The sequence below is a fragment of the Hemiscyllium ocellatum genome, chromosome 2 (genome assembly GCF_020745735.1).
Source record: "Hemiscyllium ocellatum isolate sHemOce1 chromosome 2, sHemOce1.pat.X.cur, whole genome shotgun sequence".
Taxonomy (NCBI): Eukaryota; Metazoa; Chordata; class Chondrichthyes; order Orectolobiformes; family Hemiscylliidae; genus Hemiscyllium; species Hemiscyllium ocellatum.
Window position 1 is genome coordinate 142,951,032 of NC_083402.1, and position 16,709 is coordinate 142,967,740.

General features: G+C 43.8%; 1 protein-coding gene across 1 annotated transcript in view; it reads right to left on the reverse strand.

The window, feature by feature from the left end:
- The window catches only part of hacd4 (3-hydroxyacyl-CoA dehydratase 4), a 41,654-nt gene that overhangs the window by 3,917 nt on the left and 21,028 nt on the right, over positions 1 to 16,709 (reverse strand). The window contains exons 2-6 of the mRNA XM_060841020.1: positions 16,125 to 16,231; positions 12,835 to 12,962; positions 8,547 to 8,659; positions 4,991 to 5,097; positions 1,835 to 1,966 (exon numbers count right to left, since the gene is read on the reverse strand). Coding sequence (XP_060697003.1) covers positions 1,835 to 1,966; positions 4,991 to 5,097; positions 8,547 to 8,659; positions 12,835 to 12,962; positions 16,125 to 16,231 — 587 coding nt within the window. The remainder of the gene's footprint in view (positions 1 to 1,834; positions 1,967 to 4,990; positions 5,098 to 8,546; positions 8,660 to 12,834; positions 12,963 to 16,124; positions 16,232 to 16,709) is intronic.

Here is a 16,709-nt window from a genome sequence, read left to right on the forward strand (position 1 = left end):
GAACATAAAATTACAACGACATTAGGGGAGAAATGTGTTATTGGATCATCAATACTGGTTAATGGAAGCATTTAAGAAGGTTGCAGCAAGGTATTGATTTTGCTTTAAAAAGCATTGATATGCATTTTCAAACTGGATTCAATCTTTTCACATTGTTCTTAAATACATCTTAAAGAAAGATAGCTTACGGATGTATACTGCATGCAGAACCATTGGGAGGTCCATGTCTCTTCTACAGGGTGGCCTGAAGCCATTCAATGGATCAATTTCCATGCTGTGTGACTCTACGACTCTATCAGTGCCCTCAGGGACTGAGGTGGCCTGTGTCTGCCGTTCCTCCCAGTGGGATGGTAAGTTGGGGGTAATGTTAAAGCTCTAAAAGCCAGCTACCACAGGGTGGTCATTGCAGGAAGGGGGAAAATGGGAGGGGGGGTGGTGTGTGGCAAGAGGCTTGAAGGCAATTGGGGTTTTCTTTTAACATGGCCCCTCTCCTTCCTGATGTCAGATTAGGCTTTACGAAGATACACTACTGCCTCATCATCCAAACAATGCATTAAGAATGATATGCACAATAGGTTTACGTCTTCACAGAAAACAGAGTCCTTTCTGAAAACAGTCCTACTGCCATAGAATCCCTACAGTGTGAAAGCAGGCCTTTTGGCCCATTGAGTCCAGACCGAATCTCCGAAGAGCATCCCAACCAGAACCAGCCCCCCCAACCCTATCCCTGTAACCTTGCACTCCCCATGGCTAATCCAACTAATCTGCACATCCCCAGATGCTATGGGCAATTTAGCATGGCCAATCCACCCTAACCTGCATACCATTAGGGCGGCATGGTGGCTCAGTGATTAGCACTGCTGCCTCACAGTGCCAGGGACCCGGGTTCGATTCCTGCCTCTGGCAACTGTCTGCGTGGACTTTGCACATTCTCCCCATGTTTGCATGGGTTTCCTCCCACAATCCAAAGATGTGCAGATCAGGTGAAATGGCCATGACAAATTGCCCATAGTGTTAGTTGCATTAGTCAGGGGTAAATATAGGGTAGGGGAATGATTCTGGGTGGGTTACTTTTTGGAGGGGTCAGTGTGGACTTGTTGGGCTGAATGGCCTGTTTCCATACTGGAGGGAATCTAATCTTTGGACTGTGAGAAGAAACCAGAGCATCCAAAGGAAACCCATGCGGACATGAGGAGAATGTGCAAACTCCACACAGCCAGTTGCCCATGTGTGGAATCGAACCCAGGTCCCTGGTGTTGTGAGGCAGCAATGCTAACCATTGAGCCACCGTGCTGCCAAAGCTTTCTCTCTTGATGACGGCAGTTGCAAGACTGCCACATTTCAAAAGGTGCAATGAGTTACACAGCATGAGAAAATGGTTCCGATAGATTTGCAAGTCGACTCTAGTTGAGGCATTGCCAGTAAGAATGCACCAGAGAACATTATTGTCCATTCTCCTTTTGAATTGATGGCTGTGAAGACACACAAGGAGAGGACAAAGTGAGGCCTGCAGATGCTGGATAATCTGAGTTGAAAAGTGTGGTACTGAAAAATCACAGCAGCTTGGGCATCCGAGGAGCAGAAGCATCAATGTTTCGGGCATTTGACTCTCCTGATGGGTGACTGATCCTTATGCATCCAGTAAGGCTCTCACAATTAAGATCAGCCAGTGCACATTTGGTAAAATTGGGTTCAAAATCACGTTTACTGTTCCATTATAAGCATGTAAAATTACCAGCATTCTGTCTTTCTGATAACTTGAGCTTTTGATTTGATTGTATAACTACTTTCATAGGTACTTTAAACTTAGAAATAGGATTAATTTGGAACTTACCTATAACAAGTATTAGACAGTAGAGTTGCAATACGTATGGAAAATGTATGGACACAGCAATTGGTCCTGGTAACTGAAAGGAGTACGTGCCAAGGGCTTCAAAGTACGGCAGTGACTGGTAAATGGCAATTACTGTGGAATGAGAAATATCTTGTTAGTAACTTCAACACTGAAATCTTGAGGAAGCTGAGCACGTGTGTACAGGACTATCATGTGGCTTTTGTTTTATTAACCGAGTACCTCTACGGTATTTTACACCATATAATGTAATATTATTGTATGGCTTCTAATTTCCCAATTTATTGTGATGACGTCCAATGAAGAAATGTGCATTAATACATGGATAAGTAATTTTTGGGAGCTCAACTGAGTAGGCAGTTTATTGCTGCACTACCCCACGTGATGAGCCAATCTGTGTCATGCATCTTGAGAAATATAAAATAAAGGCTTTGGAGTTCCCTGAGGGGGGATACAATAAAATCAGAGGGACAGCCACCCCAGGCTGGATGCAGTAATCTGATTTAGAGCATCAGGCACAACTGAGTTTAAAAGATTTGTATAAATTCCATATTGTATATTTTGGGTACTGAGCAACAGCGTATTTCTAAAAGTGCCTAGCACCTCTCAATGCTCCAATTGAGATTCTGGCCAGAGATAAAGGATGAAAGTCTTGTCACTCAGAGTCACAAATGAGTTCTGACAGACTCCACCCAGTTTCCAGTCAAAATAAATCCACGCTACAAAACTACTTTGAATGGAGTGTTAAGTGTGACAAGTCTCATTTGACAGGCCCAGACTGTGGAGAATTGAAATGTCATGCTTGTGTGGAGCATGCCTCTGAAGCTAAGGTTGAAAAGCAATCATATTGACAGCACAGCTGAATAAGTGGAAAGCCAAACTGCATAGTAATACTTGAGACATAGTGCTTGCAACAGCAGTTAATAAAATTGTAACTTGTCTTGTTTATTTTCTGTTGAGGACGCCATCTCCTCTGATTGTATCTATGGTTAAATAAGTCACACTGTCAACACTGTCTTCAAATTCAGTCATGTTTTCTCAACCAGTTCACCAGATCGAAAGCTAAGAGGAGCATTATTACTAAGTTTTTGTCAGTTTTTTCCCGCCACCATTGAAGTCACACTCATCAGCTTTCATTGCAAATACGTACACTCACATGAGCCGTTCTTATCAGTGAGATAGCATATCTTACAACTTCAGAGTTTAAATTTAGTTTTCATCACAAACCACCCAACGATGAGTCACAATTCCTACAGCACCATTAATTAACTGCAGTAATTTGCTAACCAGGTTTAAATAGTTAAACATTATTAGTCCCGATAGTTAATTGTTTTTAATTAACCTTTCTGCCACTTACCCATAATTCCCTCCTCTTTACAACATTGAAGAGTAGAGGGGTTTTAGATTAGATTACTATTAGATTAGATTACTTACAGTGTGGAAACAGGCCCTTTGGCCCAACAAATCCACACCAGCAGGTCTTTGGATTGTGGGAGGAAACCGGAGCACCCGGAGGAAACCCACGCAGACACAGGGAGAACGTGCAAATTTTCAGCTTTATTGTTACTCACATTTTGCACACAACCAAGTGTTAACTAATCTCCCGGAAGAGGCGAGAAACAGATAAAAGTACAGAATACTTAGGGGCAGGAATGCTTGCAACCCACAAATATTCGGGCCCCTAGTGGATCTGGGCAGAGGACGAACAAATGTTATGTGCCAGCCTGACCAGGAAAGAACCTGCTGGTTTTTCATTGGGACACAGCAGTCTGTATCAGGCAGACAGAGAATCCAATATAGCGCAGCAACCGTTTCCATTGTCAGTGACCCAAAAATAAAATTATGGGTCATAAAGGTATCCTGTAGTGGATAGGAAACAGACCTGCTGAAATCTGACTGTCCATTTGGAAACTCAATGAAATCGCTACTCATCCACATGAGCAGGCAGCTTGTTCCACATGACCACGTTTCTCCAGGAAAGGACGGTCACCCTGACTTTGCACCATTTACAAATGCATCCCCAGACCTGGTTGAAGCAGTCATCCAAGCTAGCAACTTGAAAGGGTTCAGAAAAGAATTGCAAGGATGTTGCCAGGGTTGGAGGGTTTCAGTTATAGGGAATGGCTAAACAGGCTGGGGCTATTTTCCCTGGAGTGTCAGAGGCTGAGGGGTGACTTTATAAAAGCATGAGGGGCATGGGTTGGGTAAGCAGCCAAGGTCTTTTCCCCAGGGTGGGGAAGTCCAAAGCTCGAGGGCATAGTTTTAAGCTGAGAGGGGAAAGACAAAAGGGACCTAAGGAGCAACTTGTTCACACACAATGTAGTGTGTGTATAGAATAAGCTGCCAGAGGAAGTGGTGGAGGCTGATACAATTATAATATTTAAAAGGCATCCGGATGGATATATGAATAAGAAGGTTAAGGCATATGGGCCAAATACTGCCAAATGGGACTGGATTAATTTAGGCTATCTGGTCAGCACGGAGGAGAAAGTGAGGACTGCAGATACTGGAGATCAGAGTCGAGAGTGTGATGCTGGAAAAGCACAACAGGTCAGGCAACATCCGAGGAGGAGGAGAATCGATATTTAGGGCATAAGCCATTCATCAGGAATCTGCTTCATTCCTGATGAAGGGCTTATACCCGCACTGTCGATTCTCCTGCTCCTCGGATGCTGCCTGACCTGCTGTGCCTATCTGGTCAGCATGGATAAGTTGGACTGAAGAGTCTGTTCCTGTGTTGTACATCTCTATGACTCTGTGAATCCATAACATGACATGCACTTTCAGCTTTGCTGATACCTCTTCTTTCCACCCAGCCCAGAGTTATATAATCTCTTCAAATGAATTTTGTGGTCCTGCTCCGCACTTTTCATAAAGTTTGAATATCAATGAATATATGAGGAGAGAGGAATTGGACAATATATTCTGACAGAGGCTTACAAAGGTATTGCATTGGCAAAACCTTGAGAGTGCGCGTCTAAGTTGCCTTTAGTGAGGCAGAGTCATTACCCCCGGAGAGACTACAATAGGTGATAAAAATGGGAAAAAAGTAAAATTAAGAACATAAATATATTACAGAATCTATGTAACATTATCATCCAAGTTTACATAAGGTAATATGGTGAATGAGAGTGATACCTTCAGTCAGCAATATTGAAGGCAAAACAGGAATCCAAAGGCAATGATGAATCCATGACAATGCATACAAGTCAGTTCCTATGACAGATAACATGCGATATGGATACCTGTAATTGCAAGGATTTAAAATTGTTATTTTAAAATAAATTCTTAAATAGTTACTTGCTCAAGTCAGTGATGAATCAATAATGGTTTTACAGGTTGCCCATTTAATTACAAAGTAATTGAAGCGTCAATTTTACAAAGTAGTCTTTCAAGTTTCAGAATTGTTCTTCATTAGAAATCAATGCTGTCACTGAATTTGAAATGCTTTTCACATACCATGGAATTTGAATGAATGGATAAATGGCTGCCTTATATACTAAAGAGTGATCTGTCTGTCTTTGTACATGAATCTCAAAAGGTCAGCATATCTGCAATCTAGAATATTAAATAATTCAACTTCAGTTTCTTGATTCCATGGCATGCAATTAAATTTAGAAAAGGGAGAATATTCAAAGTTAACCAGACACCATAGCAGTAAACTGCAGTAAAGCATCACAGCCAAAGCCAAGTGTTTTGCCGCTAGTGCACATCACTGGAAGGAAGCAAAGAAGCTGAAATAGTTCTGAATACTGAACGTTTTTTGAAACGGTCCTTCCTTTATTGGAAGGCATGAGTGCCAGTTAGCTCAGATGGCAGGATGGCTGGTTTGCAATGCAGAGTGATGTGCGTTCAATACCCACACTGGCTGTGATTACCATGAAGGACTGTCCTTCTCAACATCTCCCCTCACCTGAGGTGTCGTGACCGTCAGGTTAAACCACCACCAGTTATCTGTCTTTCTCAAATGAGAGAGCAGCCCAATAGTTTGTTAAGACTATGGCAATTTCCCCTTTACTGTAATTAAATGGCATTAGGTCACTGTATCTGGGTGGCACGTATAAATTAAACTTGCTGCAGAAAGTTAACTCAAATCCATTTGACTCTAAATAGACCACAAGTTTTATTTGCTGCCAGTCAATCTCTCTGGCATTTAAAATTGACTAAATATGGAGCCTAACTCTCTCCACATCCAACTCTCATGGAGTCATACAATCGTAGCACATAGTAATGACTTGGATAGAGAGGTTCTTGATTAGTCAGGGAATCAAGAGTTGCAAGGACAAAGCAGCAGAATGGGATTGAGAAAAATATCAGTCATGATCAAACAGCATGGGCCAAATGGCCTAATTGTGCTCCTATGTCTCATGGTCTAAAACCATTAACCTGAACTCGAAACCTTCCATGGAAAATACTGAGAACGTACTCACTTCTGGACTTTCTCAGGGTTCCAAGGCTTGTATGTTAAGTCAGAGACCTTTCCCCCATCAGAAGATTTGAGCCATTATTATTGTCAAACCTAACTTACTGACAGAAAATGATCAACACTCATCACCCACGCTAACCCACATATCATTTGGCATCATGCCAGAATGATTGCGGTTTAAAACAGGACCCTCCTCGCTGTAAGAGAAACAAGCAAAACTCGCAAGTTTCAAAATGTGGTTTTGTGAAGTCATTACCTTTCATTATGCATCAGTCTTCATAAAGTAATCCAAACTTGGTCCAGAGGACCGGAAATGTTAACTCCTCCTTTCTCTCCACAGATGCTGCCTGACCTGCTGAGTTTTTCCTGCATTTGCTGATTTTGTTTCTGATTTCCTGCACCTGGGGTTCTTTGCGAATTTTCATAAAGTAATAATTTACTCACTGTATCCATCACCTCCCAATCTCCTGCCTCTGCCCATCACCTCCCAATCTCCAGCCTGTGCTCATAAACTCTCAAACTCTAGCCTGTCCCCATCACCTCCCAATCTCCAGCCCGTGCCCATAACCTCCCAATCTCCAGCCTGTGCCCATCACCTCCCAATCTCCAGCCTGTGTCCATCACATCCCAACTCCGCCCTGTATCCAACACCTCCCAATCTCCGGCCTGTATCCATCACCTCCCAGTCTCCAGCCTGTGTCCATCACCTCCCAATCTCCAGCCTGTGCCCATTAGCTCCCAATCTCCAGCCTGTGCCCATAACTTCCCAAACTCCAGCCCGTGCCCATAACCTCCCAATCACCAGCCCTGTGGCCATCACCTCCCAATCTCCAGCCTGTGCCCATCACCTCCCAATCTCCAGCCTGTGCCCATAACCTCCCAATCTCCAGCCTGTGCCCATAACCTCCCAATCTCCAGCCTGTGCCCATCACCTCCCAATCTCCCGCCTATGCCCATAACCTCCCAATCTCCAGCCTGTGCCCATCACATCCCAATCTCCAACCTGTATCCAACACCTCCCAATCTCCAACCTGTATCCAACACCTCCCAATCTCCAACCTGTATCCATCACCTCCCAATCTCCAGACAGTGTCCATCACATCCCAACTCCACCCTGTATCCAACACCTCCCAATCTCCGGCCTGTATCCATCACCTCCCAATCTCCAGCCTGTATCCATCACCTCCCAATCTCCAGACAGTGTCCATCACATCCCAACTCCGCCCTGTATCCAACACCTCCCAATCTCCGGCCTGTATCCATCACCTCCCAATCTCCGGCCTGTATCCATCATCTCCCAATCTCTGGCCCTTATTTGCCTCACCCTTCAAGAATCTTTGAATAGGCCAAAGCTGGAGATTGGGTGGTGGTGGACATAGGCTGTAGATTGGGAGGTTATGGGCACAGGCTGGAGATTGGGAGGTGCTGGGCACAGGCTGGAGATTGGGAGGTGCTGGGCACAGGCTGGAGATTGGGAGGTTATGGGCACAGGCTGGAGATTGGGAGGTGATGGGCACAGGCTGGAGATTGGAAGGTGATGGGCACAGGCTGGAGATCGGGAGGTGATGGACACAGGCCGAAGATTGGGGGGTGCTGGGCAGTGGCTGGAGATTGAGAGATTATGGGCACAGGCTGGAGATTGGGAGGTTATGGGCACAGGCTGGAGATTGGGAGGTGATAGGCACAGGCTGGAGATCGGGCAGTGATGGGCATAGGCTGGAGATTGGGGGAGTATGGGCACAGGCTGGAGACTGGGAGGTTATGGGCACAGGCTGGAGATTGGGAGGTTATGGGCACAGACTCGATATTGGGAGATTATGAGCACAGGCTGGAGATTGTGAGGTTATGGGCATAGGCTGGAGATTGGGATGTGATGGGCACAGGCTGGAGATTGGGAGGTTATGGGCCCAGGCTGGAGATTGGGAGGGCTTCAGTGAGTCTAGTGATCAGAACGGATGGCAGAGCTACCCAAATCCAAAACAGAGTCAAAGGAGTGGAGAGCTGTGGTGATGTATCAGTAAAATGCCACAGTTGCGGCTGAGTCCTCAAACTGTTCATTGTTAGTGGAAGATATCAATGGTCAGTAAACATAACCCAATATTGCTTGGAGGCCAAGAACAGACTAATTGAGGCATCACTTTGAAGTTATGCTTTACGGACTCTCTTTTTTTCACTATCAGTCTGCAGACATTCCTTTTGCTCTGTACAAAGCTGAAGAACAATTTCACTCAGGAGGCTAACAGTCATCCATGCTGCTCAGTTACCTACTTGATTACATCCAGGGTGCTCCAGAGGGAAAACAAGCCCCAAACGATAGGTTTAGCCTGCATCTCCTCTTGACTGGTGATGACCACAAAAAGGATTATGTTCCTCTCGGTAACCTGAAAATATACATTAGCAACACTGACAATAACTCTGTAAGTTTCTTAAATGTGAGTGCTTGCACATGAAGTCTACACTGATGATCTGGAATGAGGTTTAGGATGAGAGTGGAAAGTTACAAATGGAACCTAAGGGGCAACTTTTTCACACAGAAGGTGGTGCATGTATGGAATGAGCTGCAAGAAGAAGTGCTGGGGGTGGTACAAATATGGCAAACTTAATTGAGTTTTTTGAGGAAGTAACAAAGAGGATTGATGAGGGCAGAGCGGTGGACGTGATCTATATAGACTTCAGTAAGGCATTCGACAAGGTTCCCCATGGGAGACTGATTAGCAAGGTTAGATCTCATGGAATACAGGGAGAACTAGCCATTTGGATACAGAACTGGCTTGAAGGTAGAAGACAGAGGGTGGTGGTGGAGGGTTGTTTTTCAGACTGGAGGCCTGTGACCAATTGCCACATGGATCAGGTCTGGGTCCACTACTTTTCACCATGTATATAAATGATTTGGATGTGAGCTTAAAAGTTATAGTTAGTAAGTTTGCAGATGACACCAAAATTTGAGGTGTAGTCGACAGCGAAGAAGGCTACCTCAGATTACAACAGGATCTGGACCAGATGGGCCAATGGGCTAAGGAGCAGCAGATGGAGTTTAATTTAGATAAATGTGAGGTACTGCATTTTGGAAAAGCAGAACTTATACATTTAATGGAAAGGTGCTTGGTAGTGTTGCCGATCAAAGAGACCTTGGAGTGCAGGTTCATAGCTCCTTGAAAGTAAAGTCGCAGATGGATAGGATAGTGAAGAAGGCATTTTGTATGCTTTTGTTTATTGGTCAGAGTATTGAGTACAGGGGTTGGGAGTCATGTTGCGGCTGTACAGGATATTGGTTAGGCCACTGTTGGAATATTGCATGCAATTCTGGTCTCCTTTCTATTGGAAGGATGTTGTGAAACTTGAAAGGGTTCAGAAAAGATTTACAAGGATGTTGCCAGGGTTGGAGGATCTGAGCTACAGGGAGAGGCTGAACAGGCTGGGGCTGTTTTCCCTGGAGCATCGGAGGCTGAGGGGTGACCTTATAGAGGTTTATAAAATCATGAGGGGCATGGATAGGGTAAATAGTAACGGTCTTTTCCCTTGGGTGGGGGAGTCCAGAACTAGAGGGCATAGGTTTAGGGTGAGAGGTGGAAGATATTAAAGAGACCTAAGGGGCAAGTTTTTCACGCAGAGGGTGGTGTGTGTGTGGAATGGGCTGCCAGAGGAAATGGTGGAGGCTGGTACAATTGCAACATTTAAACACAACCTGGATGGGTATATGAATAGGAAGGGTTTGGAGGGCTATGGGCTGGGTGCTGGCAGGTGGGACTAGATTGGGTTGGGATATCTGGTCGGCATTGACAAGTTGGACCTAAGGGTCTGTTTCCGTGATGTACATCTCTATGACTCTATTTAAAAGGCATCTGGATGGGTATATGAATAGGAAGGATTTAAAGGTATATGGGTCAAGTGCTGACAAATGGGATTAGATTTATATAGGATATCTGGTTGGCATGAATGAGTTGGACCAAAGGGTCTGTCTTATGCTGTATATCACTATGAGTCTATGACATTAGGTTAGGCTATCTGGTCAGGCTAGCATGGACAGGTTGGACAAAAGGGTCTATTTCCATGCTATACATCTTTATGACTCTATGACAAGCATTTTATCACACATTATGTTTGTATCACATCTGTTTCTCCAGCTGCTCTGCACAATATTAATCAGCACATGTGAAATTTGGCTGCAATCTGAAACAGAAACATAGAAAATACGAACAAGAGTCGGCCATTCAGCCCTTCGATCCTGCTGGACCATTCAATATGACCATCCATTCCATATCCTGTTCCAACTTTCTCCACACACCCTTTGATCCCTTTAGTCTTTAGAACTAAAAATTTCACATTCTTGAAGGCATACACTGTTTTGTTTTCAACTACTTTGTGTGGCAGAGAATTCCACAGGCTCCACCACTCTCCTCATTACTCCCCATCTCCATCCTAAATGCCTACTCCATTTACTTAGGCTGCGACACCTCAGTTCTGTAAGTTGTTGACTAAGGGCAGTTGGAATTGTTATTAAACTGAGGCAGACCAGCAGAGACAAAACTGGTGTAAGATGTTAACTTAAAGAATCAGTGATTAAAAATATCATTTAATTAGAACCTGACCTGATTTTTCCAAATAGTTCCCAGGCAAATGCCCATGCAATCAGTTTGAGGGGTTTCAGTAGAATAGGTTGTGATGAACTGGCAGGAAAATCAGTAACACAGGGTACTGATTGGCAGAAGTAAGAGTGTTGGAGATGAGAATTTTTCTGAAGCAATGAGTTATTGTGTCTGAAATACATTATCTAAAAGAACAATGGAAGAAGGTTCAAGAGCAACTTCGAAAGGGTATTATGAGGGATAAGAGCAGGAGAGTGGAACTAATTGTATCTCTCTAGCAATGGGTTAGTACAAGCACCATCACCCTCTTTCCTTGCAGTAAGATTCTATGATTGCTTAACATTATGTGACTGATATAGTATTGCATAATCTACATTTTTATTTTTCGAATCATTATGTACAAGTTGCCAGAACAAGCAGAAATGCTTTTTCTTACGTCATAGAGTCATAGTGATATACAGCACAGGATAGACCCTTTGGTCCAACTCATTCATGCCAACCAGATATCCTATATAAATCTAGTCCCATTTCCCAGCATTTGGCCCACATCCCTCCAAACCTGCATTTCTAACATGTACCTCCTTTAATACATAAAACCTCATTCCAATATTATCCAAGAGCTTTTTCTCCTACCATATTGTTCAGTCCAAGTTCCTACCTGAGGAAGGTCATTCACGTAATTGACCATTGAACATAGCATATAGAACATAACAGCGCAGTACAGGCCCTTCAGCCCTCGATGTTCAACCGACCTGTAAAACCAGTCTATAGTCCATCTAACCTACACTATTCCATTATCATCCATATGTTTATCCAATGACCATTTAAATGCCCCTAAATTTGGTGAGACTACTACTGTTGCAGGGAGGCAATCCACACCCTTACTACTCTCTGAGTAAAGAACCTATCTCTGACATCTGTCCTATATCTATCACCCCTCAATTTAAAGCTATGTCCCTTAATGCTAGCCATCGCCATCCAATGAAAAAGGCTCTCACTGCCCACCCTACCTACTCCTCTGATCATCTTGTATGTCTCGATTAAGTCACTTCTCAACCTTCTTCTCTCTAAAAAAAAAACAGCCTCAAGTCCCTCAACCTTTCCTCATAAGACCTTCCCTCCATACCAGGCAACATCCTGATAAATCTCCTCTGCAGCCTTTCTGATGCTTCCATATCTTTCTTATTATGCGGCGACCAGAACTGTATGCAATACTCCAAGTGTGGCTGCACCGGAGTTTTGTACAGCTGCAACATGACCTCATGGCTCCGAAACTCAATCCCTCTACCAATAAAAGCTAACACACCATATGTCTTCTTAACAACCCTATCAACCTGCTGGGTGGCAACTTTCAGGGATCTATGTACATGGACACCGTGATCTCTCTGCTCATCTACACGACCAAGAATCTTACCATTAGTCCAGTACGCTGTATTCCTGTTACTCCTTCCAAAGTAAATCACCTCACACTTTTCTGCATTAAACTCCATTTGCCACCTCTCAGCCCAACTCTGCAGCTTATCTATGTCCCTCTGTGACGTGCAACATCCTTCTGCACTGTCCACAACTCCACTGACCTTAGTGTCAGCCACAAATTTACTTACCCATCTTTCTACAGTCTCGTCTAGGTCATTTTTAAAAATGACAAACAGCAATGACCCCAGAACAGACTCTTGTGGTAACTGAACTCCAGGATTAACATTTCCCATTACCCACCACCCACTGTCTTCTTTCAGCTAGCTATATTCTGATCCAAACTGCTAAATCACCCTCAATCCCCTGCCACCGTACTTTCTGCAATAGCATTTTTTGGGGAATCTTATCATACGCTTTTTTGAAATCCATATAGCTTCCAGAGCCATCCTAGAATAAATCCAATCTGTCCAAGGGCACTTATCTGTAATGAAACAGAAATCACAATTTCACACAGGGGAAGAACAAACTGATTTATTTGAACTCATAAATCCTACCTGCACAAGTCGTGGAAGAAATGGGCTCTGTTCGATGCCTAGGAGTATATGGATCAATTCCAGAATTGATAACAGTTGGCAAAAAGACATCACAGTTCCAATTGAATGATAGGTGTCCACCAGGCTGTCTTCAATGAAACCACAAGAGATAAAATATTGTTATGACCCAGTTTCTCCTCAAGTGAAAAATATATTCTAAAATGGTTACTGTTTATTCCTCAATGCTTGGTTGCATTCACACAGCGTTAGAAGCTGGGCAATGAATTAATTGAATTGTCTACCAAGAGTTAGTATGTATTCAGGGACCTGAAGTCAGCAATGAGCACAAACTACAAAGTGGCACATATTATGACTTTGTTCTGTTGCTGATATTGGTTTGATTCAGTGCTGTCAACCATCCTTTTAATAAATCAATTGACTCTTATTTTCTCGTGTTTACAGCATGCAGTGGCTCCCAGGAATGCATTGGCAAAACCTCCACTATCCTTTGGAATGAATCTTCATATCTCACACACATAGCGCAAGAAGATCTTTCATGGTTCACAAAAATAAATTATAACGTGCATTAAAGGAAGTTGCTATGTTCCCATAGTATTTGTTTCAAGTTTCGACACAGATGTCCCTTCAACCTTGATTTATTCGATAAGGTGGTGGCAACAGGACAGCCTCTCTCAGCCCCTCTACTGTGGATTAAGGCAGCAAGCTGGAATGGAGATCATTTTACATACGAGGTGAAATTCTTCAGAATTTAGTCCCCATGCTTGGTCCACAAGGCACATCAACTCTGGAGATTGTCACATCCTACCCAGATAGCATCATAATCAAAGCTCTGCTCAAACCCACCAAACACTGATGCAGTGCACAGTGTTAGTTTCTGCTCAAACCAAGCTGACAAAGGGTCTGTCCTTCACGAAGCTGGGCATGAACCATGTGTACTTGCAATTGCAGTTCAATGAGGATACCCAGAAGTATGCTACAACCAATACCCATTTGGTTTGTGCCAATATATGACACTTCCATTTGGGATATCATCAGCCTGTGCAATGTTTCAGCAGATGATGGAGAACATTTTACAAGGTTTATCCTGGGTCACCATTTCTCTGGATGAGGTGCTAATAACAGGGAAGACCAATAAGGAGCACATGGATATAGTCCTTAGGCACTTCTCTCAGGCAGGTGTGCACCTTCCAAGGGGAAAATGTGTGTTCAAGGCATTCCAAGCGACTTGCTTGGGCTACAGATCCAACACGACCAGGTTTCACCCGTTGGAAAATAAAGCAAGGTCAAGGGTGGCACGGTGGCACAGTGGTTAGCACTGCTGCCTCACAGCGCCAGGGACCTGGGTTCAATTCCCGACTCGGGCGAATGACTGTATGGAGTTTGCACGTACTCCCCGTGTCTGCGTGGGTTTCCTCCGGGTGCTCCGGTTTCCTCCCACAGTCACAAAGGTGTGTGGGTCAGGTGAATTGGCCATGCTAAATTGCCCGTAGTGTTTGGTAAGTGGTAAATATAGGGGGTCTGGGTGGGTTGCGCTTCGGCGGGTCGGTGTGGACTTGTTGGGCCGAAGGGCCTGTTTCCACATTGTAAGTAATCTAATCTAATTTAGGGTGCCCCAGCTCCCACATCTGTATCAGAGCTTAGGTCTTTCTTTAGGCTGGTGAAGTCATATGGAAAGTTGATATATAACCTGGCCTCGATCTTGGCACCTTTGCCTCAACTTTTAAAAAAAAGGTCAGCCTTGGAAATGGTCATGTAGCCAAGCCATAGCTTTCAGGGAAGTGAAAAAATAGCTATCGTCCTCTAAGGTGTTAGCACAATATGATCCCAAGCAAGATCTGGTATTGACACGCGATGCCTCCCCGTACAGCATTGGGGTAGTATTAGCTTGTAGATGGCCATTGGAAGGAACACCCAAAGCATATGCATCCAGGACTCTGGCTAATGCAGAGCGTTAATACGCCCAGATAGAGAAGGAAGGTTTGGCGATTATATTTGGAGTCAGGAAATTCCACAAATACCTTTATGGATGTAAACTTACAATAATAACAGATCACACACCCTTGCTCGGTCTACATAAAGAGGACAAGGCAGTGCAGCCTATAAGTGTGCATAATTACAAGTTGGAACACCATCCGGGAGGCCAAGTGATAAATGAGGATGCATTGAGCTACCACCCACTGGCACATACACCACCACTGCTACTGCCACTGGAAGAGTCTGTAATGGTTTTAAATCTTCTTGTCACACTTCTAGTAGTTGACAATGTCAGACTTTGGACGCAGAAAGATCCGGTCCTGGCAAAACTGAAACAGCTGGTGGTGATGGGGAAAACCAAAGGGCCGTCACAACCAGAACAGAAACATTTTTTAGACCCAGAGAGATCAGATCACTATAGAGGACGGCATATTATTATAGCGAGCAAGAATGATTGTCCCGAGCGAAGGTCACCACCAGACACTGGCTAAACTCCATCAAGGTCATCCAGGGGTTTCCAAAATACATCAGTTGCCGAGACGTTATGTCTGGTGGCCAGGATTGGATGCAGACGTAGCTTGTTTGGAGGCGCAGTGCCCAGAGTGCCAAGAAGGACAAAAATTACTACCAACAGCTCCCCCACATTCGTGGAACTGGCTGAGTAAACCCCTTGACTCGGTTACACGTTGACTATGCAGGTCCTTTCATGTGGTCTACGTTCTTAGCCATTGTGAACGCCCACTCAAAATGGCTGGACATGCATGAGTTCCTTTGCCAAATAGGATGATGATAGGATAACTGCACACATCTTTTGCAATACATGGACTCACAGAGGTGGTTAGTCACAGATAATGGGCCATCATTTATCAGCAGGGAATTGGAGTATTCCCTAAAGCCAAATGGTATTCAACAGTAGGGGAATGGGTCTGGGTGGGTTGCTCTTCGGAGGGTCAGTGTGGACTTGTTGGGCCAAAGGGCCTGCTTCCACACTGTAGGAAATCTAATCTAATCTAATCTAATCTAATCTCAGGACCATTCAACAATGATCTGACAGAAAGAGCAGTCCAATCATTGAAGGCAGACTTAAAGGAACAGCCTACAGCTTCACTTGATACTAAACCATTCTGATTCCTGTTTGATTATAGGACCATCCCTCATGTTCATACTGGGACAGCTCCAGCAGATTTGCTAATGGGAGAGGACTCCACACTAGGTTAAATATGATCTTCACAGACCTCAGGGTTAGGGTGAAATGGCATCAGGAATGCCTATGCAGGACACAAGACTCCACTAAGACAGAACAGAACAATCCTTACCTTCACCAAACGTCAAGAATCTGGCAGTAATATTCGTAGATATCCATGAGTATCCAACAAACTGTATCAGATTATATGTGAAAAGGTACAAGATCTTCAACCCATATCTGAGAGAAAAAAAACAAGTATAATTTTAACTTGCTTTTAGAACAGATATTTAACGATATCTAGGTTTGGAGAATACACTGTTGGAGTTGGGTGGTATTTTTTCTTGCTGCCAGATAATAATCATAGAATCATAAAATTCCTTCAGCTCAGCAAGTCCAAACCAATCTTCTGAACAGTATCCCACCCACCCACATTCACCCCTGACTAAGCACCTAACCTATACATCCCTGAACACTGTGAGCAATTTAGCATGGCCAATTTACCTCACCTGCACATCTGTGGATTGTAACGTTTGAGGGTGTTAAATAATTCTTTCTAATACAAAAAAATGACAATCTTGTTGGTTCTTTTCAATTATTTGTATGTTTTTCTATCACTTTTGGGTCTCACAGCCTCCAGGATTTATTTAAAAGAGGAGAATTGTTTCAGTTATTTACGTGCTCACAATTGCCATTTATAATCTTGTGTCTGGACAGG